Source organism: Oncorhynchus gorbuscha, linkage group LG13 (genome assembly GCF_021184085.1).
Source record: "Oncorhynchus gorbuscha isolate QuinsamMale2020 ecotype Even-year linkage group LG13, OgorEven_v1.0, whole genome shotgun sequence".
NCBI classification, from domain to species: Eukaryota; Metazoa; Chordata; class Actinopteri; order Salmoniformes; family Salmonidae; genus Oncorhynchus; species Oncorhynchus gorbuscha.
In genome coordinates, this window is record NC_060185.1 from 5,179,010 (window position 1) to 5,206,993 (window position 27,984).

The following is a 27,984-nucleotide window of genomic DNA, read 5'->3' on the forward strand; positions in this document are numbered from 1 at the left end:
AAATACATGATGTATTCTGTTATAGAACAGTAGCCATAGTAACATTAAATACATGATGTATTCTGTTCCAGAACAGTAGCCATAGTAACATTAAATACATGATGTATTCTGTTCCAGAACAGTAGCCATAGTAACATTAAATACATGATGTATTCTGTTCCAGAACAGTAGCCATAGTAACATTAAATACATGATGTATTCTGTTCCAGAACAGTAGCCATAGTAACATTAAATACATGATGTATTCTGTTCCAGAACAGTAGCCATAGTAACATTAAATACATGATGTATTCTGTTCCAGAACAGTAGCCATAGTAACATTAAATACATGATGTATTCTGTTCTAACAACAGTAGCCATAGTAACATTAAATACATGATGTATTCTGTTCCAACAACAGTAGCCATAGTAACATTAAATACATGATGTATTCTGTTCCAACAACAGTAGCCATAGTAACATTAAATACATGATGTATTCTGTTCCAACAACAGTAGCCATAGTAACATTAAATACATGATGTATTCTGTTCCAACAACAGTAGCCATAGTAACATTAAATACATGATGTATTCTGTTCCAACAACAGTAGCCATAGTAACATTAAATACATGATGTATTCTGTTCCAGAACAGTAGCCATAGTAACATTAAATACATGATGTATTCTGTTATAGAACAGTAGCCATAGTAACATTAAATACATGATGTATTCTGTTCTAACAACAGTAGCCATAGTAACATTAAATACATGATGTATTCTGTTCCAACAACAGTAGCCATAGTAACATTAAATACATGATGTATTCTGTTCCAACAACAGTAGCCATAGTAACATTAAATACATGATGTATTCTGTTCCAGAACAGTAGCCATAGTAACATTAAATACATGATGTATTCTGTTATAGAACAGTAGCCATAGTAACATTAAATACATGATGTATTCTGTTATAGAACAGTAGCCATAGTAACATTAAATACATGATGTATTCTGTTCCAGAACAGTAGCCATAGTAACATTAAATACATGATGTATTCTGTTATAGAACAGTAGCCATAGTAACATTAAATACATGATGTATTCTGTTCCAGAACAGTAGCCATAGTAACATTAAATACATGATGTATTCTGTTCCAGAACAGTAGCCATAGTAACATTAAATACATGATGTATTCTGTTCTAGAACAGTAGCCATAGTAACATTAAATACATGATGTATTCTGTTCCAGAACAGTAGCCATAGTAACATTAAATACATGATGTATTCTGTTCCAGAACAGTAGCCATAGTAACATTAAATACATGATGTATTCTGTTCCAGAACAGTAGCCATAGTAACATTAAATACATGATGTATTCTGTTCCAGAACAGTAGCCATAGTAACATTAAATACATGATGTATTCTGTTCCAGAACAGTAGCCATAGTAACATTAAATACATGATGTGTTCTGTTCCAACAACAGTAGCCATAGTAACATTAAATACATGATGTATTCTGTTCCAGAACAGTAGCCATAGTAACATTAAATACATGATGTATTCTGTTCTAGAACAGTAGCCATAGTAACATTAAATACATGATGTATTCTGTTCCAGAACAGTAGCCATAGTAACATTAAATACATGATGTATTCTGTTCCAGAACAGTAGCCATAGTAACATTAAATACATGATGTATTCTGTTCCAGAACAGTAGCCATAGTAACATTAAATACATGATGTATTCTGTTCCAACAACAGTAGCCATAGTAACATTAAATACATGATGTATTCTGTTCCAACAACAGTAGCCATAGTAACATTAAATACATGATGTATTCTGTTCCAACAACAGTAGCCATAGTAACATTAAATACATGATGTATTCTGTTCCAACAACAGTAGCCATAGTAACATTAAATACATGATGTATTCTGTTCCAGAACAGTAGCCATAGTAACATTAAATACATGATGTATTCTGTTATAGAACAGTAGCCATAGTAACATTAAATACATGATGTATTCTGTTATAGAACAGTAGCCATAGTAACATTAAATACATGATGTATTCTGTTCCAGAACAGTAGCCATAGTAACATTAAATACATGATGTATTCTGTTATAGAACAGTAGCCATAGTAACATTAAATACATGATGTATTCTGTTCCAGAACAGTAGCCATAGTAACATTAAATACATGATGTATTCTGTTCTAGAACAGTAGCCATAGTAACATTAAATACATTATGTATTCTGTTCCAACAACAGTAGCCATAGTAACATTAAATACATGATGTATTCTGTTCCAGAACAGTAGCCATAGTAACATTAAATACATGATGTATTCTGTTCTAGAACAGTAGCCATAGTAACATTAAATACATGATGTATTCTGTTCCAGAACAGTAGCCATAGTAACATTAAATACATGATGTATTCTGTTCCAGAACAGTAGCCATAGTAACATTAAATACATGATGTATTCTGTTCCAGAACAGTAGCCATAGTAACATTAAATACATGATGTATTCTGTTCCAGAACAGTAGCCATAGTAACATTAAATACATGATGTATTCTGTTCCAGAACAGTAGCCATAGTAACATTAAATACATGATGTGTTCTGTTCCAACAACAGTAGCCATAGTAACATTAAATACATGATGTATTCTGTTCCAGAACAGTAGCCATAGTAACATTAAATACATGATGTATTCTGTTCTAGAACAGTAGCCATAGTAACATTAAATACATGATGTATTCTGTTCCAGAACAGTAGCCATAGTAACATTAAATACATGATGTATTCTGTTCCAGAACAGTAGCCATAGTAACATTAAATACATGATGTATTCTGTTCCAGAACAGTAGCCATAGTAACATTAAATACATGATGTATTCTGTTCCAGAACAGTAGCCATAGTAACATTAAATACATGATGTATTCTGTTCCAGAACAGTAGCCATAGTAACATTAAATACATGATGTATTCTGTTCCAGAACAGTAGCCATAGTAACATTAAATACATGATGTATTCTGTTACAAAAACAGTAGCCATAGTAACATTAAATACATGATGTATTCTGTTCCAGAACAGTAGCCATAGTAACATTAAATACATGATGTATTCTGTTACAAAAACAGTAGCCATAGTAACATTAAATACATGATGTATTCTGTTCCAGAACAGTAGCCATAGTAACATTAAATACATGATGTATTCTGTTCCAGAACAGTAGCCATAGTAACATTAAATACATGATGTATTCTGTTACAAAAACAGTAGCCATAGTAACATTAAATACATGATGTATTCTGTTCCAGAACAGTAGCCATAGTAACATTAAATACATGATGTATTCTGTTCTAGAACAGTAGCCATAGTAACATTAAATACATGATGTATTCTGTTCCAGAACAGTAGCCATAGTAACATTAAATACATGATGTATTCTGTTCCAGAACAGTAGCCATAGTAACATTAAATACATGATGTATTCTGTTCCAGAACAGTAGCCATAGTAACATTAAATACATGATGTATTCTGTTCCAGAACAGTAGCCATAGTAACATTAAATACATGATGTATTCTGTTCCAGAACAGTAGCCATAGTAACATTAAATACATGATGTGTTCTGTTCCAACAACAGTAGCCATAGTAACATTAAATACATGATGTATTCTGTTCCAGAACAGTAGCCATAGTAACATTAAATACATGATGTATTCTGTTCTAGAACAGTAGCCATAGTAACATTAAATACATGATGTATTCTGTTCCAGAACAGTAGCCATAGTAACATTAAATACATGATGTATTCTGTTCCAGAACAGTAGCCATAGTAACATTAAATACATGATGTATTCTGTTCCAGAACAGTAGCCATAGTAACATTAAATACATGATGTATTCTGTTCCAGAACAGTAGCCATAGTAACATTAAATACATGATGTATTCTGTTCCAGAACAGTAGCCATAGTAACATTAAATACATGATGTATTCTGTTCCAGAACAGTAGCCATAGTAACATTAAATACATGATGTATTCTGTTACAAAAACAGTAGCCATAGTAACATTAAATACATGATGTATTCTGTTCCAGAACAGTAGCCATAGTAACATTAAATACATGATGTATTCTGTTCCAGAACAGTAGCCATAGTAACATTAAATACATGATGTATTCTGTTCCAGAACAGTAGCCATAGTAACATTAAATACATGATGTATTCTGTTCCAGAACAGTAGCCATAGTAACATTAAATACATGATGTATTCTGTTCCAGAACAGTAGCCATAGTAACATTAAATACATGATGTATTCTGTTCCAGAACAGTAGCCATAGTAACATTAAATACATGATGTATTCTGTTCTAGAACAGTAGCCATAGTAACATTAAATACATGATGTATTCTGTTCCAGAACAGTAGCCATAGTAACATTAAATACATGATGTATTCTGTTCCAGAACAGTAGCCATAGTAACATTAAATACATGATGTATTCTGTTCTAGAACAGTAACCATAGTAACATTAAATACATGATGTATTCTGTTCCAGAACAGTAGCCATAGTAACTTTAAATACATGATTTATTCTGTTCTAGAACAGTAGCCATAGTAACATTAAATACATGATGTATTCTGTTCCAACAACAGTAGCCATAGTAACATTAAATACATGATGTATTCTGTTCTAGAACAGTAGCCATAGTAACATTAAATACATGATGTATTCTGTTCCAGAACAGTAGCCATAGTAACATTAAATACATGATGTATTCTGTTATAGAACAGTAGCCATAGTAACATTAAATACATGATGTATTCTGTTCTAACAACAGTAGCCATAGTAACATTAAATACAAGATGTATTCTGTTATAGAACAGTAGCCATAGTAACATTAAATACATGATGTATTCTGTTCTAACAACAGTAGCCATAGTAACATTAAATACATGATGTATTCTGTTCTAACAACAGTAGCCATAGTAACATTAAATACATGATGTATTCTGTTATAGAACAGTAGCCATAGTAACATTAAATACATGATGTATTCTGTTCTAACAACAGTAGCCATAGTAATATTAAATACATGATGTATTCTGTTATAGAACAGTAGCCATAGTAACATTAAATACATGATGTATTCTGTTCTAACAACAGTAGCCATAGTAACATTAAATACATGATGTATTCTGTTCCAGAACAGTAGCCATAGTAACATTAAATACATGATGTATTCTGTTCCAGAACAGTAGCCATAGTAACATTAAATACATGATGTATTCTGTTCCAGAACAGTAGCCATAGTAACATTAAATACATGATGTATTCTGTTCCAGAACAGTAACCGTAGTAACATTAAATACATTACCTAAGCACCACTAATTCAAGTCGTTGTTGTAAATCTATGTACGGTGGTGAACATGGTGACTCTAGACATGATACTGTTTGACATAGACCACAGCCCAGGTCAGACCACAGCCCAGGTCAGACCACAGCCCAGGTCAGACCACCCCCCAGGTCAGACCACCCCCCAGGTCAGACCACCCCCCAGGTCAGACCACCTCCCAGGTCAGACCACAGCCCAGGTCAGACCACCTCCCAGGTCAGACCACAGCCCAGGTCAGACCACAGCCCAGGTCAGACCTCAGCCCAGGTCAGACCTCAGCCCAGGTCAGACCACAGCCCAGGTCAGACCAGGTCAGACCACCTCCCAGGTCAGACCACCCCCCAGGTCAGACCACAGCCCAGGTCAGACCACCCCCCAGGTCAGACCGCCTCCCAGGTCAGACCACAGCCCAGATCAGACCACCTCCCAGGTCAGACCACAGCCCAGGTCAGACCACAGCCCAGGTCAGACCACAGCCCAGGTCAGACCACCTCCCAGGTCAGACCACCCCCCAGGTCAGACCACAGCCCAGGTCAGACCACCCCCAGGTCAGACCACCTCCCAGGTCAGACCACAGCCCAGGTCAGACCACCTCCCAGGTCAGACCACAGCCCAGGTCAGACCACAGCCCAGGTCAGACCACAGCCCAGGTCAGACCACAGCCCAGGTCAGACCACAGCCCAGGTCAGACCACAGCCCAGGTCAGACCACAGCCCAGGTCAGACCACAGCCCAGGTCAGACCACAGCCCAGGTCAGACCACAGCCCAGGTCAGACCACCCCCAGGTCAGACCACCCCCCAGGTCAGACCACCCCCAGGTCAGACCACCCCCAGGTCAGACCACAGCCCAGGTCAGACCACAGCCCAGGTCAGACCACCCCCAGGTCAGACCACAGCCCAGGTCAGACCACAGCCCAGGTCAGACCACCCCCAGGTCAGACCACCCCCAGGTCAGACCACCCCCCAGGTCAGACCACAGCCCAGGTCAGTCCATTGTCATGATAGCTGTGAATTCGAGCCCATTTGAAGCGTTCTCTATTGTGTCGTGTTCCATACTTCGTATTGGAGTAGATAGGATTTCATATTGTCTCTGTCAGACAAAGGACAATCATGCTGTAGTGAGAGTTGGATGTGTATCAGGAGTATAATTAAACATTAAGGCCTGAGGAGGTGTGATATATGACCAATATACCACGGCTAAGGGCTGTTCTTACACACGACGCAACGTGGAGTACAGCCTGGACACAGCCCTTAGCCGCGGTATATTGACCATATACCACAACCCCCCTGAGGTGCCTTATTGCTGATATAAACTGGTTACCAATGTAATTATTGCAGTAAAAAAACATGTTTTGTCAAATCTGTGGTATACAGTCTGATATACCACGGCTTTCAGCCAATCAGCATTCAGGGCTCGAACCACCCAGTTAATAAATACTTTTATGCTGTGTGCATATGCCCCCTGGCCTAAAGTAGTGCACTACATAGGGCTCTGGTCTAAAGTAGTGCACTATATAGGGAATAGGGCTCTGGTCTAAAGTAGTGCACTACATAGGGAATAGGGCTCTGGTCTAAAGTAGTGCATTATATAGGGAATAGGGCTCTGGTCTAAAGTAGTGAACTATATAGGGAATAGGGCTCTGGTCTAAAGTAGTGAGCTATATAGGGAATAGGGCTCTGGTCTAAAGTAGTGCACTACATAGGGAATAGGGCTCTGGTCTAAAGTAGTGCATTATATAGGGAATAGGGCTCTGGTCTATAGTAGTGCACTATATAGGGAATAGGGCTCTGGTCTAAAGTAGTGCACTACATAGGGAATAGGGTGCCTTTTGGGATGCACTCAGTCTTCCAGAGGTATAATGTAGAGAATAATATACTGTGTTTCAGATGATGTGTGTCTGTTGTTGATGTTGGAGCACCCAGAGTCCCACTCTATCCCTTGTGATAAGGACTTTATAATGCTGTTCAATTAACCACGAGTGCCATTCATCTACAATAGTGACTGAGATAGACATTGTACTAGAAACAGTATGTATTGTGTTAGTAGCCAGCCTGTCTGACTCTCTGTTTCCCTACTTCTGTCCTCTCATCCTCTCCTCTCCCATCCTACTGTCCTCTCCTCTCCTTATCTCCCATCATCCTCTCCTCTCCCATCCTCCTCTCCCATCCTACTTTCTTCTCATCTCCTTATCTCCCATCATCCTCTCCTCTCCCATCCTACTGTCTTCTCATCTCCTTATCTCCCATCATCCTCTCCTCTCCCATCCTACTGTCTTCTCATCTTCTTATCTCCCATCATCCTCTCCTCTCCCATTCTACTGTCTTCTCATCTCCATATCTCCCATCATCCTCTCCTCTCCTCCTCTCCCATCCTACTGTCCTCTCATCCTTTTCTCCTCTCCATATCTCCCATCCTCCTCTCCCATCCGACTATCCTCTCCTCTCGTTATCTCCCATCCTCCTCTCCCATCCGACTATCCTCTCCTCTCGTTATCTCCCATCCTCCTCTCCCATCCTACTATCCTCTCCTCTCGTTATCTCCCATCCGACTATCCTCTCATCCTCTCCTCTCCTTATCTCCCATCCGACTATCCTCTCCTCCTGTTATCTCCCATCCTCCTCACCCATCCGACTATCCTCTCATCCTCTCCTTATCTCCCATCCTCCTCTCCCATCTGACTATCCTCTCCTCTCGTTATCTCCCATCCTCCTCTCCCATCCGACTATCCTCTCATCCTCTCCTCTCCTTATCTCCCATCCTCCTCTCCCATCCGACTATCCTCTCATCCTCTCCTCTCCTTATCTCCCATCCTCCTCTCCCATCCGACTATCCTCTCATCCTCTCCTCTCCTTATCTCCCATCCTCCTCTCCCATCCGACTATCCTCTCCTCTCGTTATCTCCCATCCTCCTCTCCCATCCGACTATCCTCTCATCCTCTCCTCTCCTTATCTCCCATCCTCCTCTCCCATCCGACTATCCTCTCCTCTCGTTATCTCCCATCCTACTGTCCTCTCATCCTCTCCTCTCTTTATCTCCCATACTCCTCTCCCATCCTACTGTCCTCTCATCCTCTCCTCTCCCATCCTACTGTCCTCTCATCCTTCTCTCCTCATCTCCCATCCTCCTCTCCCATCCTACTGTCCTCTCATCCTCTCCTCTCCCATCCTACTGTCCTCTCATCCTTCTCTCCTCATCTCCCATCCTCCTCTCCTCTCCCATCCTACTGTCCTCTCATCCTTCTCTCTTCTCCTTATAACCCATCTTCCTCTGCTCTCCCATCTTCCTCTGCTCTCCCATCTTCCTCTGCTCTCCCATCCTCCTCTCTTCCTCTCTCCTCCTCTCTTCTGTTTTCTCCTCTCCAGATTGAAGCTCACCTGGACACGCTGATCAACGAACAGGCTTCGTTCGTTCTGACCCGTGCTGGACTGAGTTACATCTACAGCTGTGTACAGCAGCACAGCCCAGAACAGGTCAGACTCACTCACTCACTCCTTTACACACCACACCACAATCCACACCACATAAGACACACACAGTAATACATACCAGTAATATAGCAGCAGTTATATAGCAGTAGTAATATATAATAGTAATATAGCAGTAGTAATATATAACAGTAATATATAACAGTAATATATAACAGTAATATATAATAGTAATATAGCAGTATTAATATATAATAGTAATATAGCAGCAGTAATTTAAGTCGTAATATATAACAGTTATATAGCAGTAGTAATATATAACAGTAATATATAACAGTAATATATAACAGTAATATATAACAGTAATATATAACAGTAATATATAACAGTAATATATAACAGTAATATATAACAGTAATATATAACAGTAATATATAACAGTAATATATAACAGTAATATATAACAGTAATATATAACAGTAATATATAACAGTTATATATAACAGTAATATATAACAGTAATATATAACAGTAATATATAACAGTAATATATAACAGTTATATAGCAGCAGTAATATATAACAGTAATATATAACAGTAATATATAACAGTAATATATAACAGTAATATATAACAGCAATATATAACAGTTATATATAACAGTAATATATAACAGTAATATATAACAGTAATATATAACAGTTATATAGCAGCAGTAATATATAACAGTAATATATAACAGTAATATAGCAGTAGTAATATATAACAGTAATATATAACAGTAATATATAACAGTAATATATAACAGTAATATATAACACTAATATATAACACTAATATATAACAGTTATATAGCAGCAGTAATATATAACAGTAATATATAACAGTAATATAGCAACAGTAATATATAACAGTAATATATAAAGTAATATAGCAGCAGTAATATATAACAGTAATATAGCAGCAGTAATATATAACAGTAATATATAACAGTATTATATAACAGTAATATATAACAGTAATATATAACAGTAATATAGCAACAGTAATATAGCAGCAGTAATATAGCAGCAGTAGTAATGTATAACAGTTATATATAACAGTAATATATAACAGTAATATATAACAGTAATATAGCAGCAGTAATATATAACAGTAATATATAAAGTAATATAGCAGCAGTAATATAGCAGCAGTATTATATACCAATTTGTAAGTCGCTCTGGATAAGAGCGTCTGCTAAATGACTTAAATGTAAATGTAAATATAACAGTATTATATAACAGTAATATATAACAGTATTATATAACAGTAATATATAACAGTATTATAGCAACAGTATTATAGCAACAGTATTATAGCAACAGTAATATAGCAGCAGTAATATAACAGTATTATAGCAACAGTAATATATCAGCATTAATATATAACAGTATTATAGCAACAGTAATATATAACAGTATTATATAACAGTATTATAGCAACAGTAATATAGCAGCAGTAATATATAACAGTAATATATAACAGTATTATAGCAACAGTAATATATCAGCATTAATATATAACAGTAATATATAACAGTATTATAGCAACAGTAATATAGCAGCAGTAATATATAACAGTAATATATAACAGTAATATATAACAGTAGTAATATATAACAGTAATATATAACAGTAGTAATATATAACAGTAATATATAACAGTAGTAATATATAACAGTAGTAATATATAACAGTAATATATAACAGTAGTAATATATAACAGTAATATAGCAGCAGTAATATATAACAGTAATATATAACAGTAGTAATATATAACAGTAATATATAACAGTAGTAATATATAACAGTAGTAATATATAACAGTAGTAATATATAACAGTAATATATAACAGTAATATATAACAGTAGTAATATATAACAGTAGTAATATATAACAGTAGTAATATATAACAGTAGTAATATATAACAGTAGTAATATATAACAGTAGTAATATATAACAGTAGTAATATATAACAGTAGTAATATATAACAGTAGTAATATATAACAGTAGTAATATATAACAGTAGTAATATATAACAGTAATATATAACAGTAGTAATATATAAAATCAGTCGAATGAAGCACAGCGACGGGACGCAAACCAAAGTTCGCAGAGCATCAGCACCCCTGTAACTGAGGAGGATAACACAAGCACAGAAATGCCGGTGGATGAACTTACCCAACCACAGAGACCTCTAAAAGAGGAAAAGATCAAAGGGCACAGACCGAGTGTGAAGTGGCCCAAAGCCGTTGAAAAGAGAGAGTGGGAAACAATCAACAACGACCTGACAAAAATCTTGGAACAACAGGTAGGAACAGCAGAGAAAAAGCTTGAAAGGATGGGAGACATTATCTACCACTACGGAGAAGAGCGCTTTGGCGTAAACGAAAGGAGAAGTGGCAAGACACCTCCCGCACCAGCCAAATCTAGGAGACGGCAGGAGATCGAGATACTTGTCAGAGAGAGAAGGCAGCTGAGGAAGCAGTGGAAGAAGGCCTCTGATGCAGAGAGAGAAGGTCTCATGCTACTCCAAGCAGACATTAAATGTCGGCTGGCAACCTTGCGAAGAGCGGAAAACTTAAGGAAACTTCGTAGGAAGAAGGAACACTCAAGAACACGGTTCTATAAAAACCCCTTTAAGTTTGTCAAAGATCTCTTCGCAAAGGAAAAGTGCGGAATCCTAAAAACTACAAAGCCTGAACTGGAAGAACATCTGGAAAAGGTCCACCAGGACATGAAAAGGCATGAGCAGATAATCATCCCACATGACATCCCACCTATTCAACCACCAGAATTCAATCTGGACACTGACCCTCAAAATGGAGGGAAGTAGAGAACGTTGTCCGAAGAGCAAGAGCGGCCTCGGCTCCTGGGCCTAATGGAGTACCATACAAGCTCTACAAGAACGCCCCGGATGTTCTACGCTTTCTTTGGAGGCTCATGAGGATAGTGTGGCAGAAGGAAATAATACCAAAGGCATGGCGAAGGGCTGGTGGTGTGCTAATCCCGAAAGAGAAGGATGCGACAGACATCAGTCAATTCCGACCAATCTCCCTTCTCAACGTCGAAGGGAAGATCTTTTTCAGTATAATAGCACAGAGGCTGTCCACTTATCTGGAAAGGAACAAGTACATTGATACATCTGTACAGAAAGCAGGCATTCCTGGTTTCTCTGGTTGCCTGGAACATACTAGTATGATTTGGCACCAGATCCAAACAGCTAAGAAGGACAAGAGAGACCTCTATGTCATCTTCCTCGACTTGGCCAATGCCTTTGGCTCAGTTCCCCATGAACTCCTCTGGGAATCCTTCAACATTTTCCACGTACCAGAACCCATCACTACACTGGTAAAGGCCTATTTCCAAGACCTGCAATTGTGTTTCACAACACCTGACTTCACAACAACATGGCAGCGCTTGGAAGTAGGCATAATGGCAGGCTGTACAATTTCTCCTCTGGCCTTCACTATGGCCATGGAAGTCATCATCAGGGCATCGAGATGGGTGGTCGGTGGTGAGAGAACTAAGGAAGGGCTCCGTCTCCCACCTATCCGAGCATACATGGATGACATGACTACACTGACCACCACTGCAGCATGCACCAGGCGGCTACTTGCAAAACTGCAGGATAACATCAAGTGGGCACGGATGAAAATCAAGCCAAGCAAATCTCGAAGCATCTCCATAGTCAAGGGACAGCTTAAAGATGTGAGGTTCTGCATTGGAGATGACCCGATACCAACGGTGTCTGAGCAACCCATCAAGAGCCTGGGTAGATGGTACAACGAAAGCCTCCGGGATAAAGATCAAGTGCAGCAAGTAAGGCAGGACATCGCCGACGGTCTTGAGAACATCAACAAGACCCTACTGCCTGGGAGGCTCAAGCTCTGGTGCCTACAGTTTGGACTTCTCCCCCGGATAATGTGGCCACTCACCGTCTATGAGGTCCCAATAACAACAGTGGAGAAGATGGAGCGAACCATTACCTCATACGTGAAGAAATGGCTGGGTGTCCCACGATGCCTGAGTAACATCGGCCTCTATGGCAAAGGGGTCCTTGAACTACCTCTTACAAGTCTAACAGAGGAGTACAAGTGCTCTAAAGTAAGACTTCAGATGACATTGAAGGACTCCAAAGACCAGACCATTAGCAAGGCTGCACCTCCCCTACAAACTGGACGGAAATGGACATCATCCAATGCTGTGCAGCAAGCAACATCAGCCCTGAGACACCAAGACATTGTGGGGAATATCCAGCATGGAAGAGGAGGCTTTGGCCTGGCAGCAAGCAAACCAACGTTCCATAAGGCAACAACATCTGAACGCAGGAAGCTGGTGGTCGAGGAGGTGCGCAGACAGGAGGAGACTGCAAGAAGTGCAAAGGCTCTCTTGCTAAACAAGGGCAATGGACGCGGTGGGAAGGCCTGGAGAGGAGAAAGATCAACTGGAGTGAGCTTTGGCAAATGGAGGCAAGCAACATCAGCTTCATCATAAGAGCTGTTTATGATGTGCTTCCATCACCAAAAAATCTACATCAATGGTATGGCGAGGACTCGACCTGCCCCCTCTGCCCAGCTCCAGCGACTCTCAGGCATATAATGACAGGTTGCAAGACCAGCCTCTCACAAGGCCGCTACACCTGGAGGCACAATCAGGTCCTCAAGAGCCTGGCTGCAGCACTTGAGACCAAGAGGAGTGCAACCAATTCATTACCTCCAAAAACAAGCAATCCCGTCAAAACAACAACATTCATCCGGGAGGGACAGAAAAGGCCCAAGTATCCTCCTACAAAGCCAGAAACTGGACACCTAGCTATGGCCCGGGACTGGAAGATGCTTGTCGATATTGGCCAGCAACTCATTTTTCCACCTGAGATTGCTTCTACCAACCTTAGGCCAGACATGGTACTCTGGTCCCCTTCACGAAAGGCTGTGTACATCATAGAGCTCACAGTCCCGTGGGAAAACTCTGTTGAAGAGGCCTACGAACGTAAGAAACTGCGTTACACAGAGTTGGCAGCAGACGCAACTCAGCGTGGCTGGAATGCAAAAGTCTGGCCAGTTGAAGTGGGATGCAGAGGATTCGTGGCTTCTTCCATCATCAGGTTGCTGAAAGAACTTGGAATCCATGGACAGGCTCTGCGGCAGACCGTCAGAGCAGTTTCTCAAGCAGCTGAAAGAGGTAGCCAGTGGATCTGGATCAAACGGAAGGACCCTTGCTGGGCTATAACTTCATGACCCCTCACCCCCACCTGAGAACTCAATTCAGATCCCTCCAACTTGAGGAGGGCATATGAGGTATGCGGTCAGCTGTATGGCTGGCTCAGAGAAGAGGACGCCCCTGCCTTGCACAGTCCTGTGGGACATCTTAATTGGGCATGGGACACAAGCTAAGGCTTGATCACCCTTTAGCTGGCCACCTTTGATGAGGGTGTTTAGTGATTAAAGGCCGAAACACCCACTGATTCGAAGGCACACTACTGAGGATGTGTCCCAAAAATTGACATCTTACCCCAGTCTAAGAAATAAACCTCCCATGCCACTCTGTCAACATCACGGCAAATCTCATGCGAGTGCATTCCATCTATTGGCACAATGGACAGTTTTTAACATCTCGTCCCGTGTTTTATGATTCTAACAGTAGTAATATATAACAGTAATAATATATAACAGTAATATATAACAGTAATATATAACAGTAATATATAACAGTAGTAATATATAACAGTAGTAATATATAACAGTAGTAATATATAACAGTAGTAATATATAACAGTAGTAATATATAACAGTGGTAATATATAACAGTGGTAATATATAACAGTAGTAATATATAACAGTAGTAATATATAACAGTAGTAATATATAACAGTAGTAATATATAACAGTAATATATAACAGTATTATATAACAGTAATATAGCAGCAGTAATATATAACAGTTATATAGCAGCAGTAATATATATAACAGTAATATAGCAGCAGTAATATAGCAGCTGTAATATAACAGTAGTAATATATAACAGTAATATATAACAGTAGTAATTTATAACAGTAATATGTAACAGTATTTTAGTAGCACTATTATATAACAGTAATACATAGCAGTAATATAGCAGTAGTATTATATAACAGTATTATATAACAGTAATATAGCAGCTGTAATATATAACAGTAATATATAACAGTAATATATAACAGTAGTAATATATAACAGTAGTAATATATAACAGTAGTAATATATAACAGTAATAATATATAACAGTAATAATATATAACAGTAATATATAACAGTAATATATAACAGTAGTAATATATAACAGTAGTAATATATAACAGTAGTAATATATAACAGTAGTAATATATAACAGTAGTAATATATAACAGTAATATATAACAGTAGTAATATATAACAGTAGTAATATATAACAGTAATATATAACAGTAGTAATATATAACAGTAGTAATATATAACAGTATTATATAACAGTAATATAACAGCAGTAATATATAACAGTAATATATAACAGTAATATAGCAGCAGTAATATATAACAGTAATATATAACAGTAATATATAACAGTAATATAGCACTTTTATTTACCTTCTCTTTATTCTTCTTTTCGTTTCACCATTGTTTACCTGATAACTCCGGAAAAGCTGTTGTCATGGTTACCACATGATTAGACTCTTAGTAAAGTAATTGTCTGTCCGTCCGTCCATCATAGCACCAATGGCCTCTTCCACTCCAGCAACAGTCACAACCAACTGGTGAATTAGAAAAAAAAATATGTAATTAATATATGTTAGTTCATCAGTCTTAATTGGCCCAAGTGAGTTAATTCATTATTGATGGAACAAATTAATTAACACATATTCAAATTAATTCAGTGCAAATTTCACCAATTAGACAAAAGTTATTGACAAAATACAAGAGGGAAAGCAAGTGAAGAGGATCTGGGGACCTATACCAAGTCTTTTCAGTCCCCTGAGGGGGAAAAGGTGTTGTCGTGCCCTCTTCACGACTGTCTAGGTGTATTTGGACCTTGATAGTTCGTTGGTGATGTGAACACCAAGGAACTTGAAACTCTCGACCCGCTCCACTACAGCCCTGTCGGTGTTAATGGGGGCCTGTTCGGCCCGCCTTTTCCTGTAGTCTGCGATCATCTCCTTTGTATCGATCACATTGAGGGAGAGGTTGTTGTCCTGGCACCACACTGCCAGGTTTCTGACCTCCTCCCTATAGGCTGTCTCATCGTTGTCGGTGATCAGGCCTACAACTGTTGTGTTGTCAGCAAACTAAATTATTGTGTTTGAGTCGTGTTTGGCCACGCAGTCGTGGGAGTACAGGAAGGAGCTAAGCACACACCCCTGAGGGACCCTGTGTTGAGGATCAGTGTGGCAGATGTGTTGATACCTACCCAAGCAGCAGTAATATATAACAGTAATAGACTGCTCAAAAAAATAAAGGGAACACTTAAACAACACAATGTAACTCCAAGTCAATCACACTTCTGTGAAATCATACTGTCCACTTAGGAAGCAACACTGACAATACATTTCACATGCTGTTCTGCAAATGGTAAAGACAACAGGTGGAAATTATAGGCAATTAGCAAGACACACCCAATAAAGGAGTGGTTCTGCAGGTGGTGACCACAGACCACTTTTCAGTTCCTATGCTTCCTGGCTGATGTTTTGGTCACTTTTGAATGCTGGCGGTGCTTTCACTCTAGTGGTAGCATGAGACGGAGTCTACAACCCACACAAGTGGCTCAGGTAGTGCAGCTCATCCAGGATGGAACATCAATGAGAGCTCTGACAAGATGGTTTGCTGTGTCTGTCAGCGTAGTGTCCAGAACATGGAGGCGCTACCAGGAGACAGGCCAGTACATCAGGAGACATGGAGGAGGCCGTAGGAGGGCGACAACCCAGCAGCAGGACGGCTACCTCTGCCTTTGTGCAAGGAGGAGCAGGAGGAGCACTGCCAGAGCCCTGCAAAAGGACATCCAGCAGGCCACAAATGTGCATGTGTCTGCTCAAACGGCCAGAAACAGACTCCATGAGGGTGGTATGAGGGCCCGACGTCCACAGGTGGGGGTTGTGCTTACAGCCCAACACCGTGCAGGACATTTGGCAGAGAACACCAAGATTGGCAAATTCGCCACTGGCGCCATGTGCTCTTCACAGATGAAAGCAGGTTCACACTGAGCACATGTAACAGACATGACAGAGTCTGGAGACGCCGTGGAGAACGTTCTGCTGCCTGCAACATCCTCCAGCATGACCGGTTTGGCGGTGGGTCAGTCATGGTGTGGGATAGCATTTCTTTGGGGAGTCACATAGCCCTCCATGTGCTAGCCAGAGGTAGCCTGACTGCCATTAGGTACCGAGATGAGATCCTCAGACCCCTTCTGAGACCATATGCTCGTGCGGTTGGCCCTGGGTTCCTCCTAATGCAAGAAAATGCTAGAATTCATGTGGCTCGAGTGTGTCAGCAGTTCCTGCAAGAGGAAGGCATTGATGCTATGGACTGGCCCGCCCGTTCCCCAGACCTGAATCCAATTGAGCACATCTGGGACATCATGTCTCGCTCCATCCACCAACGCCACGTTGCACCACAGACTGTCCAGGAGTTGGCAGATGCTTTAGTCCAGGTCTGGGAGGAGATCCCTCAAGAGACCATCTGCCACCTCATCAGGAGCATGCCCAGGCGTTGTAGGGAGGTCATACAGGCACGTGGAGGCCACACACACTACTGAGCCTCATTTGGACTTGTTTTAAGGACATTACATCAAAGTTGGATCAGCCTGTAGTTTGGTTTTCTACTTTAATTTTGAGTGTGACTCCAAATACAGACCTCCATGGGTTGATATTTGATTTCCATTGATCATTTTTGTGTGATTTTGTTGTCAGCAGATTCAACTATGTAAAGAAAAAAGTATTTAAGAATATTTCATTCATTCAGGTCTAGGATGTGTTATTTTAGTGTTCCCTTTATTTTATTGAGCAGTGTGTATAACCGTAATATAACAGCAGTAATATATAACAGTAATATATAACAGTAATATATAACAGTAATATAGCAGCAGTATTATATAACAGTAATATATAACAGTAATATAGCAGCAGTATTATATAACAGTATTATATAACAGTAATATATAACAGTAATATATAACAGTAATATAGCAGCAGTAATATATAACAGTAATATATAACAGTAATATATAACAGTAATATATAACAGTAATATTACAGTATTATATAACAGTATTATATAACAGTAATATTACAGTATTATATTACAGTAATATTACAGTAATATATAACAGTATTATATAGCAGTAGTAATATATAACAGTAATATATAACAGTATTATATATAACAGTAATATTACAGTATTATATAACAGTATTATATAACAGTAATATTACAGTATTATATTACAGTAATATTACAGTAATATATAACAGTATTATATAGCAGTAGTAATATATAACAGTAATATATAACAGTAATATATAGCAGTAATATATAACAGTATTATATAACAGTATTCTATAACAGTAATATATAACAGTAATGTATAACAGTAATATATAACAGTAATATATAACAGTATTATATATAACAGTAATATATAACAGTATTATATAACAGTAATATAACAGTAATATATAACAGTATTATAACAGTAATATATAACAGTAATATAGCAACAGTAATATAGCAACAGTAATATACAGTCGTGCCGAAAGTTTTGAGAATGGCACATATGAGGAAACTTTTATTTTAGTTTTTTTGGAAGCACAAGCATCTCTTGTTAGGTTCAACCCCCCCCCCCCCCGGTGTGTTGCTGTTCTCACATTGGGGTGGCAACGTAGCCTAGTGGTTAGAGCGTTGGACTAGTAACCGGAAGGTTGCGAGTTCAAACCCCCGAGCTGACAAGGTACAAATCTGTCGTTCTGCACCTGAACAGGCAGTTAACCCAGGCCGTCATTGAAAATAAGAATATGTTCTTAACTGACTTGCCTGGTTAAATAAAGGTAAAAAATTAGCTGTGTGTATTTCTTGTGTTTTGCTGTGTTTCAGGGGCCTCTGTCTAACCTCCCCAGTATGGACAGCTCCTCTCTGAAAGCATCCATGGTGAGTTAGCTACACCTAAACACTACTATATTCACATGGAGAGGACCAGGGAGGAGGAGGAGAGGGAGGAGGAGGAGGTGGGATTAGGGAGAGGGAGGAGGAGGAGGTGGGATTAGGGAGAGGGAGGAGGAGGAGAGGGAGGAGGAGGTGGGATTAGGGAGAGGGAGGAGGAGGAGAGGGAGGAGGAGGTGGGATTAGGGAGAGGGAGGAGGAGGAGAGGGAGGAGGAGGTGGGATTAGGGAGAGGGAGGAGGAGGAGAGGGAGGAGGAGGTGGGATTAGGGAGAGGGAGGAGGAGGAGAGGGAGGAGGAGGTGGGATTAGGGAGAGGGAGGAGGAGGAGGTGGGATTAGGGAGAGGGAGGAGGAGGAGGTGGGATTAGGGAGAGGGAGGAGGAGGAGAGGGAGGAGGAGGTGGGATTAGGGAGAGGGAGGAGGAGGAGAGGGAGGAGGAGGTGGGATTAGGGAGAGGGAGGAGGAGGAGAGGGAGGAGGAGGTGGGATTAGGGAGAGGGAGGAGGAGGAGAGGGAGGAGGAGGTGGGATTAGGGAGAGGGAGGAGGAGGAGGTGGGATTAGGGAGAGGGAGGAGGAGGAGGTGGGATTAGGGAGAGGGAGGAGGAGGAGGTGGGATTAGGGAGAGGGAGGAGGAGGAGAGGGAGGAGGAGGTGGGATTAGGGAGAGGGAGGAGGAGGAGGTGGGATTAGGGAGAGGGAGGAGGAGGAGGTGGGATTAGGGAGAGGGAGGAGGAGGAGAGGGAGGAGGAGGTGGGATTAGGGAGAGGGAGGAGGAGGAGGTGGGATTAGGGAGAGGGAGGAGGAGGAGGTGGGATTAGGGAGAGGGAGGAGGAGGAGGTGGGATTAGGGAGAGGGAGTAGGTGGGATTAGGGAGAGGGAGGAGGAGGTGGGATTAGGGAGAGGGAGAGTAGGAGTCAAACTGGTTCTGTTTTTCTCTCTATCAGGTGTTAATATTGGGTAAGGTGAAAGTTAAAGATTCAGTCTTGAGTTTGACAGTTATGACTAAACATTGGCATTATTTTCTCTCTCCCTCTTTCTCCTCCTCAGACCCAGTTTGATCGTTACCTGTCTTCTCCTGATACCATGGTGATGTCTCAACTCAACTTCCTCCTCAGTGCTGCCATCAAGTGAGTCCTCCTTCCATAAGATAAGACCAGATCAAATTAAGGATGAGGTCATGAAAAACATAAAGGTATACAGTTGAAGTCAGAAGTTTACATACACCTTAGGCAAATACTTTTAAACAATTCCTAACATTTTAATCCTAGTATAAATTCCCTGTTTTAGGTCAGTTACGATCACCACTTTATTTTAAGAATGTTAAATGTCAGAATAATAAGTGCACCAGTTCCTCCTGCAGCAAAGCGCCCCAACAACATGATGCTGCCACCACCGTGCTTCACGGTTGGGATGGAGTTCTTTGGCCTGCAAGCCTCCCCCTTTTTCCTCCAAACATAATGATGGTCATTATGGACAAACATTTATATTTTTGTTTCATCAGACCAGAGGACATTTCTTCAAAAAGTACAATCTTTGTCCCCATGTGCAGTTGCAAACCGTAGTCTGGCTTTTTTATGGTGGTTTTGGAGCAGTGGCTTCTTCCTTGCTGAGCGGCCTTTCAGGTTATGTCGATATAGGACTCGTTTTACTGTGGATATAGATACTTTTGTATCTGTTTCCTCCAGCATCTTCACAAGGTCCTTTGCTGTTGTTTTGGGATTGATTTGCACTTTTCGCACAGAATGCGTCTCCTTCCTGAGCAGTATGAGGGCTGCGTGGTGTTTATACTTGCGTACTATTGTTTGTCCAGATTAAAGTGGCACCTTCAGGCATTTGGAAATTGCTCCCAAGGATGAACCAGACTTTTCTGAGGTTTTGGCTGATTTCTTTTGAGTTTCCCATGATGTCAAGCAAAGAGACACTGAGTTTGAAGATTAGGCCTTGAAATACATCCACAGGTACACCTCCTATTGACTCAAATTATGTTAATTAGCCTATCAGAAACTTCTAAAGCTATGACATCATTTTCTGGAATTTTCCAAGCTGTTTAAAGGCACGGTCAACTTGGTGTATGTAAACTTCTGACACACTGGAATTGTGATACAGTGAATTATAAGTGAAATTATCTGTCTGTAAACAATTGTTGGAAAAATGACTTGTGTCGTGAACAAAGTAGATGTTCTAACCGACTTGCCAAAACTATAGTTTGTTAACATGTAATTTATGGAGTGGTTGAAGAACGAGTTTTAATGACTCCAACCTAAGTGTATGTAAACTAGTTTTAATGACTCCAACCTAAGTGGATGTAAACTAGTTTTAATGACTCCAACCTAAGTGTATGTAAACTTCCGACTTCAACTGGGCCCTCTTATTTGAATCAGTGTTGATCTTTGGTTTCCAAGGCTGGAGGCCAGAATGTCTAAACTTGCTATGACTATCCCGTAGTTTTAGTTCTATCTACTGCAAGGCTCTCCATGAGGTTCAGTACCACTAACATAGGACAGGAGCCAAGTACTGCTAGCGTTAAGAGAGGAGATGCCAGTCCGGCTAGCATTAAGAGAGGAGAGGCCAGTACATCTAGCATTAAGAGAGGAGAGGCCAGTACAGCTAGCATTAAGAGAGGAGAGGCCAGTACAGCTAGCGTTAAGAGAGGAGAGGCCAGTACAGCTAGCATTAAGAGAGGAGAGGCCAGTACAGCTAGCATTAAGAGAGGAGAGGCCAGTACAGCTAGCATTAAGAGAGGAGAGGCCAGTACAGCTTAAGAGAGGAGAGGCCAGTCCTGCTAGAGAGGAGAGGCCAGTACAGCTAGCATTAAGAGAGGAGAGGCCAGTCCTGCTAGCGTTAAGAGAGGAGAGGCCAGTCCTGCTAGCGTTAAGAGAGGAGGGGCCAGTACAGCTAGCATTAAGAGAGGAGAGGCCAGTACAGCTAGCATTAAGAGAGGAGAGGCCAGTACAGCTAGCATTAAGAGAGGAGAGGCCAGTCCTGCTAGCGTTAAGAGGAGGGCCAGTACCTGCTTAGCCCAGTACAGCTAGCATTAAGAGAGGAGGGCCAGTACAGCTAGCATTAAGAGAGGAGAGGCCAGTACAGCTAGCGTTAAGATTGGAGAGGGCCAGTCCTGCTAGCGTTAAGAGAGGAGGGGCCAGTACAGCTAGCATTAAGAGAGGAGAGGCCAGTACAGCTAGCGTTAAGAGAGGAGAGGCCAGTACAGCTAGCATTAAGAGAGGAGAGGCCAGTACAGCTAGCGTTACTAGCATTAAGAGAGGAGAGGCCAGTACAGCTAGCGTTACTAGCATTAAGAGAGGAGAGGCCAGTACAGCTAGCGTTACTAGCATTAAGAGAGGAGAGGCCAGTACAGCTAGCATTAAGAGAGGAGAGGCCAGTACAGCTAGCATTAAGAGAGGAGAGGCCAGTACAGCTAGCGTTACTAGCATTAAGAGAGGAGAGGCCAGTACAGCTAGCGTTACTAGCATTAAGAGAGGAGAGGCCAGTACAGCTAGCATTAAGAGAGGAGAGGCCAGTACAGCTAGCATTAAGAGAGGAGAGGCCAGTACAGCTAGCATTAAGCGTTACAGCATTAAGAGAGGAGGGCCAGTACAGCTAGCGTTAAGAGAGGAGAGGCCAGTAGCTTAAGAGAGGAGCATTAAGAGGGAAGGCCAGTACAGCTAGCATTAAGAGAGAGAGGCCAGTACAGCTAGCGTTACTAGCATTAAGAGAGGAGAGGCCAGTACAGCTAGCGTTACTAGCATTAAGAGAGAGGCCAGTACAGCTAGCATTACTAGAGAGGAGAGGCCAGTACAGCTAGCATTAAGAGAGGAGAGGCCAGTACAGCTAGCATTAAGAGAGGAGAGGCCAGTACAGCTAGCATTAAGAGAGGAGAGGCCAGTACAGCTAGCATTAAGAGAGGAGAGGCCAGTACAGCTAGCATTAAGAGAGGAGGGGCCAGTACAGCTAGCATTAAGAGAGGAGAGGCCAGTACAGCTAGCGTTAAGAGAGGAGAGGCCAGTACAGCTAGCATTAAGAGAGGAGAGGCCAGTACAGCTAGCATTAAGAGAGGAGAGGCCAGTACAGCTAGCATTAAGAGAGGAGAGGCCAGTACAGCTAGCGTTAATAGCATTAAGAGAGGAGAGGCCAGTACAGCTAGCGTTACTAGCATTAAGAGAGGAGAGGCCAGTACAGCTAGCATTAAGAGAGGAGAGGCCAGTACAGCTAGCATTAAGAGAGGAGAGGCCAGTACAGCTAGCGTTAAGAGAGGAGAGGCCATTACAGCTAGCGTTACTAGCATTAAGAGAGGAGAGGCCAGTACAGCTAGCATTAAGAGAGGAGAGGCCAGTACAGCTAGCGTTAAGAGAGGAGAGGCCATTACAGCTAGCGTTGCTAGCATTAAGAGAGGAGAGGCCAGTACAGCTAGCATTAAGAGAGGAGAGGCCAGTACAGCTAGCGTTAAGAGAGGAGAGGCCAGTACAGCTAGCATTAAGAGAGGAGAGGCCAGTACAGCTAGCATTAAGAGAGGAGAGGCCAGTACAGCTAGCGTTAAGAGAGGAGAGGCCAGTACAGTTAGCGTTAAGAGAGGAGAGGCCAGTACAGCTAGCATTAAGAGAGGAGAGGCCAGTCCTGCTAGCATTAAGAGAGGAGAGACCAGTTCTTGTGTAAGGAGCTAATGCTTTTAGTTGTATATGTGGGTCTGCTATTGGAGTGTGAGGCTGCTTTGGGTGTGTGTGTTTGTGTGCTGTGAGTCACATTACTGGGAAATGCAGGCAGCTTGAGGAGCAGCAGCGCTCGTGTACCTCACCCAGGTTTATAATGTTCTCTATTCATGGAAACACACACACACACACACACACACACACACACACACACACACACACACATTACACACACACACACACACACACACACACACACACACACACACACACACACACACACACACACACACACACACACACACACACACACTCTAGTACTGATGGATTGGCAGGACACCAATAATTATCTTCTGGTCCATTTCTTTCTCTCTCTCTTTATTTGTATCCTAACCCGCCCCCCCCCACTCGCTACCTGCTTTTTCCCTCGATCTCTCTGTTTTACCCTTTCTCTGACCCCCAGCTCTCTCTGACCCCCTCTCTCTCTACCCCCCAGGTCTCTCTGACCCCCTCTCTCTCTGACACCCCTCTCTCTCTGACACCCCCTCTCTCTCTTTGACCCCCCACACACTCTCTGACCCCTCTCTCTCTGACCCCCTCTCTCTCTCTCTGACCCCCTCTCTCTCTCTGACCCCCCTCTCTCTCTGACCCCCCTCTCTCTCTGACCCCCTCTCTCTCTGACCCCCCTCTCTCTCTCTGACCCCCTCTCTCTCTGCCCCCCTCTCTCTCTGACCCCCTCTCTCTGACCCCCTCTCTCTCTAACCCCTCTCTCTCTCTGACCCCCTCTCTCTCTGACCCCCTCTCTCTCTGACCCCCTCTCTCTCTGCCCCCTCTCTCTGACCCCCTCTCTCTGACCCCCTCTCTGACCCCCTCTGACCCCCTCTTTCTCTGACCCCCCTCTCTCTGACCCCCCTCTCTCTCTGACCCCCTCTCTCTGACCCCCTCTCTCTCTGACCCCCTGTCTCTCTCTGACCCCCTCTCTCTCTCTGACCCCCTCTCTCTCTGACCCCCCTCTCTCTCTCTGACCCCCCTCCCCAACCCCCTCTCTCTCCGACCCCCACCCCAACCCCCTCTCTGACCCCCACGCCAACCCCTCTCTCCGACCCCCATCCCAACCCCCTCTCCTCCGACCCCCACCCCAACCCCTCTCCCTCCGACCCCCACCCCAACCCCTCTCCCTCGACCCCCACCCCAACCCCCTCTCCCTCCGACCCCCACCCCAACCCCTCTCCCTCCGACCCCCACCCCAACCCCTCTCCCTCCGACCCCCACCCCAACCCCTCTCCATCCGACCCCCACCCCAACCCCCTCTCCCTCCGACCCCCACCCCAACCCCTCTCCCTCCGACCCCCACCCCAACCCCCTTTCCCTCCGACCCCACCCCAACCCCCTCTCCCTCCGACCCCCACCCCAACCCCCTCTCCCTCCGACCCCCACCCCAACCCCCTCTCTCTCCGACCCCCACCCCAAACCCCTCTCTCTCCGACCCCACCCCAAACCCCTCTCCCTCCGACCCCCACCCCAAACCCCTCTCCCTCCGACCTCCACCCCAACCCCTCTCTCTCCGACCCCCACCCCAACCCCCTCTCCCTCCGACCCCCACCCCAACCCCTCTCTCTCCGACCCCCACCCCAACCCCCTCTCCCTCCGACCCCCACCCCAAACCCCTCTCCCTCCGACCTCCACCCCAACCCCTCTCTCTACGACCCCCACCCCAACCCCTCTCCCTCCGACCCCCACCCCAACCCCCTCTCTCTACGACCCCCACCCCAAACCCCTCTCTCTCCGACCCCCACCCCAAACCCCTCTCCCTCCGACCCCCACCCCAAACCCCTCTCCCTCCGACCCCCACCCCAACCCCTCTCCCTCCGACCCCCACCCCAACCCCTCTCCCTCCGACCCCCACCCCAACCCCCTCTCCCTCCGACCTCCACCCCAACCCCTCTCCCTCCGACCCCCACCCCAACCCCCTCTCCCTCCGACCCCCACCCCAACCCCCTCTCCCTCCGACCCCCACCCCAACCCCCTCTCCCTCCGACCCCCACCCCAAACCCCTCTCCCTCCGACCCCCACCCCAAACCCCTCTCCCTCCGACCCCCACCCCAACCCCTCTCTCTCTCGACCCCCACCCCAACCCCCTCTCCCTCCGACCCCCACCCCAACCCCCTCTCCCTCCGACCCCCACCCCAACCCCCTCTCCCTCCGACCCCCACCCCAAACCCCTCTCCCTCCGACCCCCACCCCAAACCCCTCTCTCTCTCTCCGACCCCCACCCCAAACCCCTCTCCCTCCGACCCCCACCCCAAACCCCTCTCCCTCCGACCCCCACCCCAACCCCTCTCCCTCCGACCCCCACCCCAACCCCCTCTCCCTCCGACCCCCACCCCAACCCCCTCTCCGACCCCCACCCCAACCCCCTCCCCTCCGACCCCCACCCCAACCCCTCTCCCTCCGACCCCCACCCCAAACCCCTCTCCCTCCGACCCCACCCCAACCCCTCTCCTCCGACCCCCACCCCAACCCCCTCTCCCTCCGACCCCCACCCCAACCCCTCTCCCTCCGACCCCCACCCCAACCCCCTCTCCCTCCGACCCCCACCCCAACCCCCTCTCCCTCCGACCCCCACCCCAACCCCTCTCCCTCCGACCCCCACCCCAACCCCCTCTCCCTCCGACCCCCACCCCAACCCCCTCTCCCTCTGACCCCCACCCCAACCCCTCTCCCTCCGACCCCCACCCCAACCCCCTCTCCCTCCGACCCCCATCCTAACAACACGTGATGTTCTCCCCCAGCGTGACACTTGAGAAGACAACATGAAACACTGAGGGGTAGTTACATTTACAGGATCAGCACGACTCTGATTCAGTTGTTGAATGGTTTTACACACACACACACACACACACACACACACACACACACACACACACACACACACACACACACACACACACACACACACACACACACACACACACACACACACACGCGCGCGTCTTGCTATAAATTGCATTCAAAAAGTATTCAGACCCCTTGAATTTTCCCACATTTTATTACGTTACAGCCTTATTCTAAATTTCTTAAATGTCCCTCATCAATCGACACACAATACCCCGTAATGACATCACAATACCCCGTAATGACATCACAATACCCCGTAATGACATCACAATACCCCGTAATGACATCACAATACCCCGTAATGACATCACAATACCCCGTAATGACATCACAATGCCCCATGACGACAAAGCAAAAACAGGTTTTTAGAATTTTTTGCTAATTTATATAAAATAAAATAAAACACATTTACATAAGAATTCAGACCCTTTACTCAGTACTTTGTTGAAGCACCTTTGACCATGGGGATGGTGCCAGGTTTCCTCCAGCTTGGCATTCAGTCTAAATAGTTCCATTTTGGTTACATCAGACCAGTGAATCTTGTTTCTCATGGTCAGAGTCCTTTAGGTGCCTTTTGGCAAACTCCAAGTGGGCTGTCACGTGCCTTTTACTGAGGAGTGGCTTCCGTCTGGCCACTCTACCATAAATGCCTGATTGGTGGAGTGCAGAGATGGTTGTCCTTCTGGAAGGTTCTCCCATCTCCACAGAGGAACTCTGGAGCTCTGTCATAGTGACCATGGAGTTCTTGGTCACCTCCCTGTCCAAGGCCCTTCTCCCCCGATTGCTCAGTTTTGCCAGGCGGCCATCTCTCGGAAGAGTCTTGGTGGTTCCAAACTTCTTCCATTTAAGAATGTGTTCTTGGGGACCTTCGACGCTGCAGACATGTTTTGGTACCATTCCTCAGATCTGTGCCTCGACACAATCCTGTCTCAGAGCTCTACGGACAATTCCTTCGACCTCATGGCTTGGTTTTTGCTCTGACATGTACTGTCAACTGTGGAACATTATATAGACAGGTGTGTGCCTTTCCAAATCATGTCCAATCAATTGAATTTACAACAGGTGGACTCCAATCAAGTTGTAGAAACATCTCAAGGATGATCAATGAAAACAGGATGCACCTGAGATCAATTTCAAGTCTCATAACAAAGGGTCTGAATACTGATTAAATTAAATAAGATATTTTTTTAATTTAAAAAACCTGTTTTCATTTAGTCATTTTGGGTATTATGTGTAGATTAAATTATTTTTTCCTTTAATGCATTTTAGAAGAAGGCTGTAACGTAACAAAATGTGGAAAAAGTCAAGGGGTCTGAATACTTTAGGAATGAACTGTACTTGTGAGGACTTTTTGGGGAACAATTGATTCCCATTCAAAATCATTTTTCTCAAACCATAAACCCTAACCCCTAACCCTTA

The 27,984-nt window shown here is 43.4% G+C and overlaps 1 protein-coding gene across 1 annotated transcript in view; it reads left to right on the forward strand.

Moving 5' to 3' along the window:
- The window catches only part of cog6 (component of oligomeric golgi complex 6), a 138,134-nt gene that overhangs the window by 103,692 nt on the left and 6,458 nt on the right, over positions 1–27,984 (forward strand). The window contains exons 15-17 of the mRNA XM_046293626.1: positions 8,757–8,864; positions 18,961–19,014; positions 20,072–20,151. Coding sequence (XP_046149582.1) covers positions 8,757–8,864; positions 18,961–19,014; positions 20,072–20,151 — 242 coding nt within the window. The remainder of the gene's footprint in view (positions 1–8,756; positions 8,865–18,960; positions 19,015–20,071; positions 20,152–27,984) is intronic.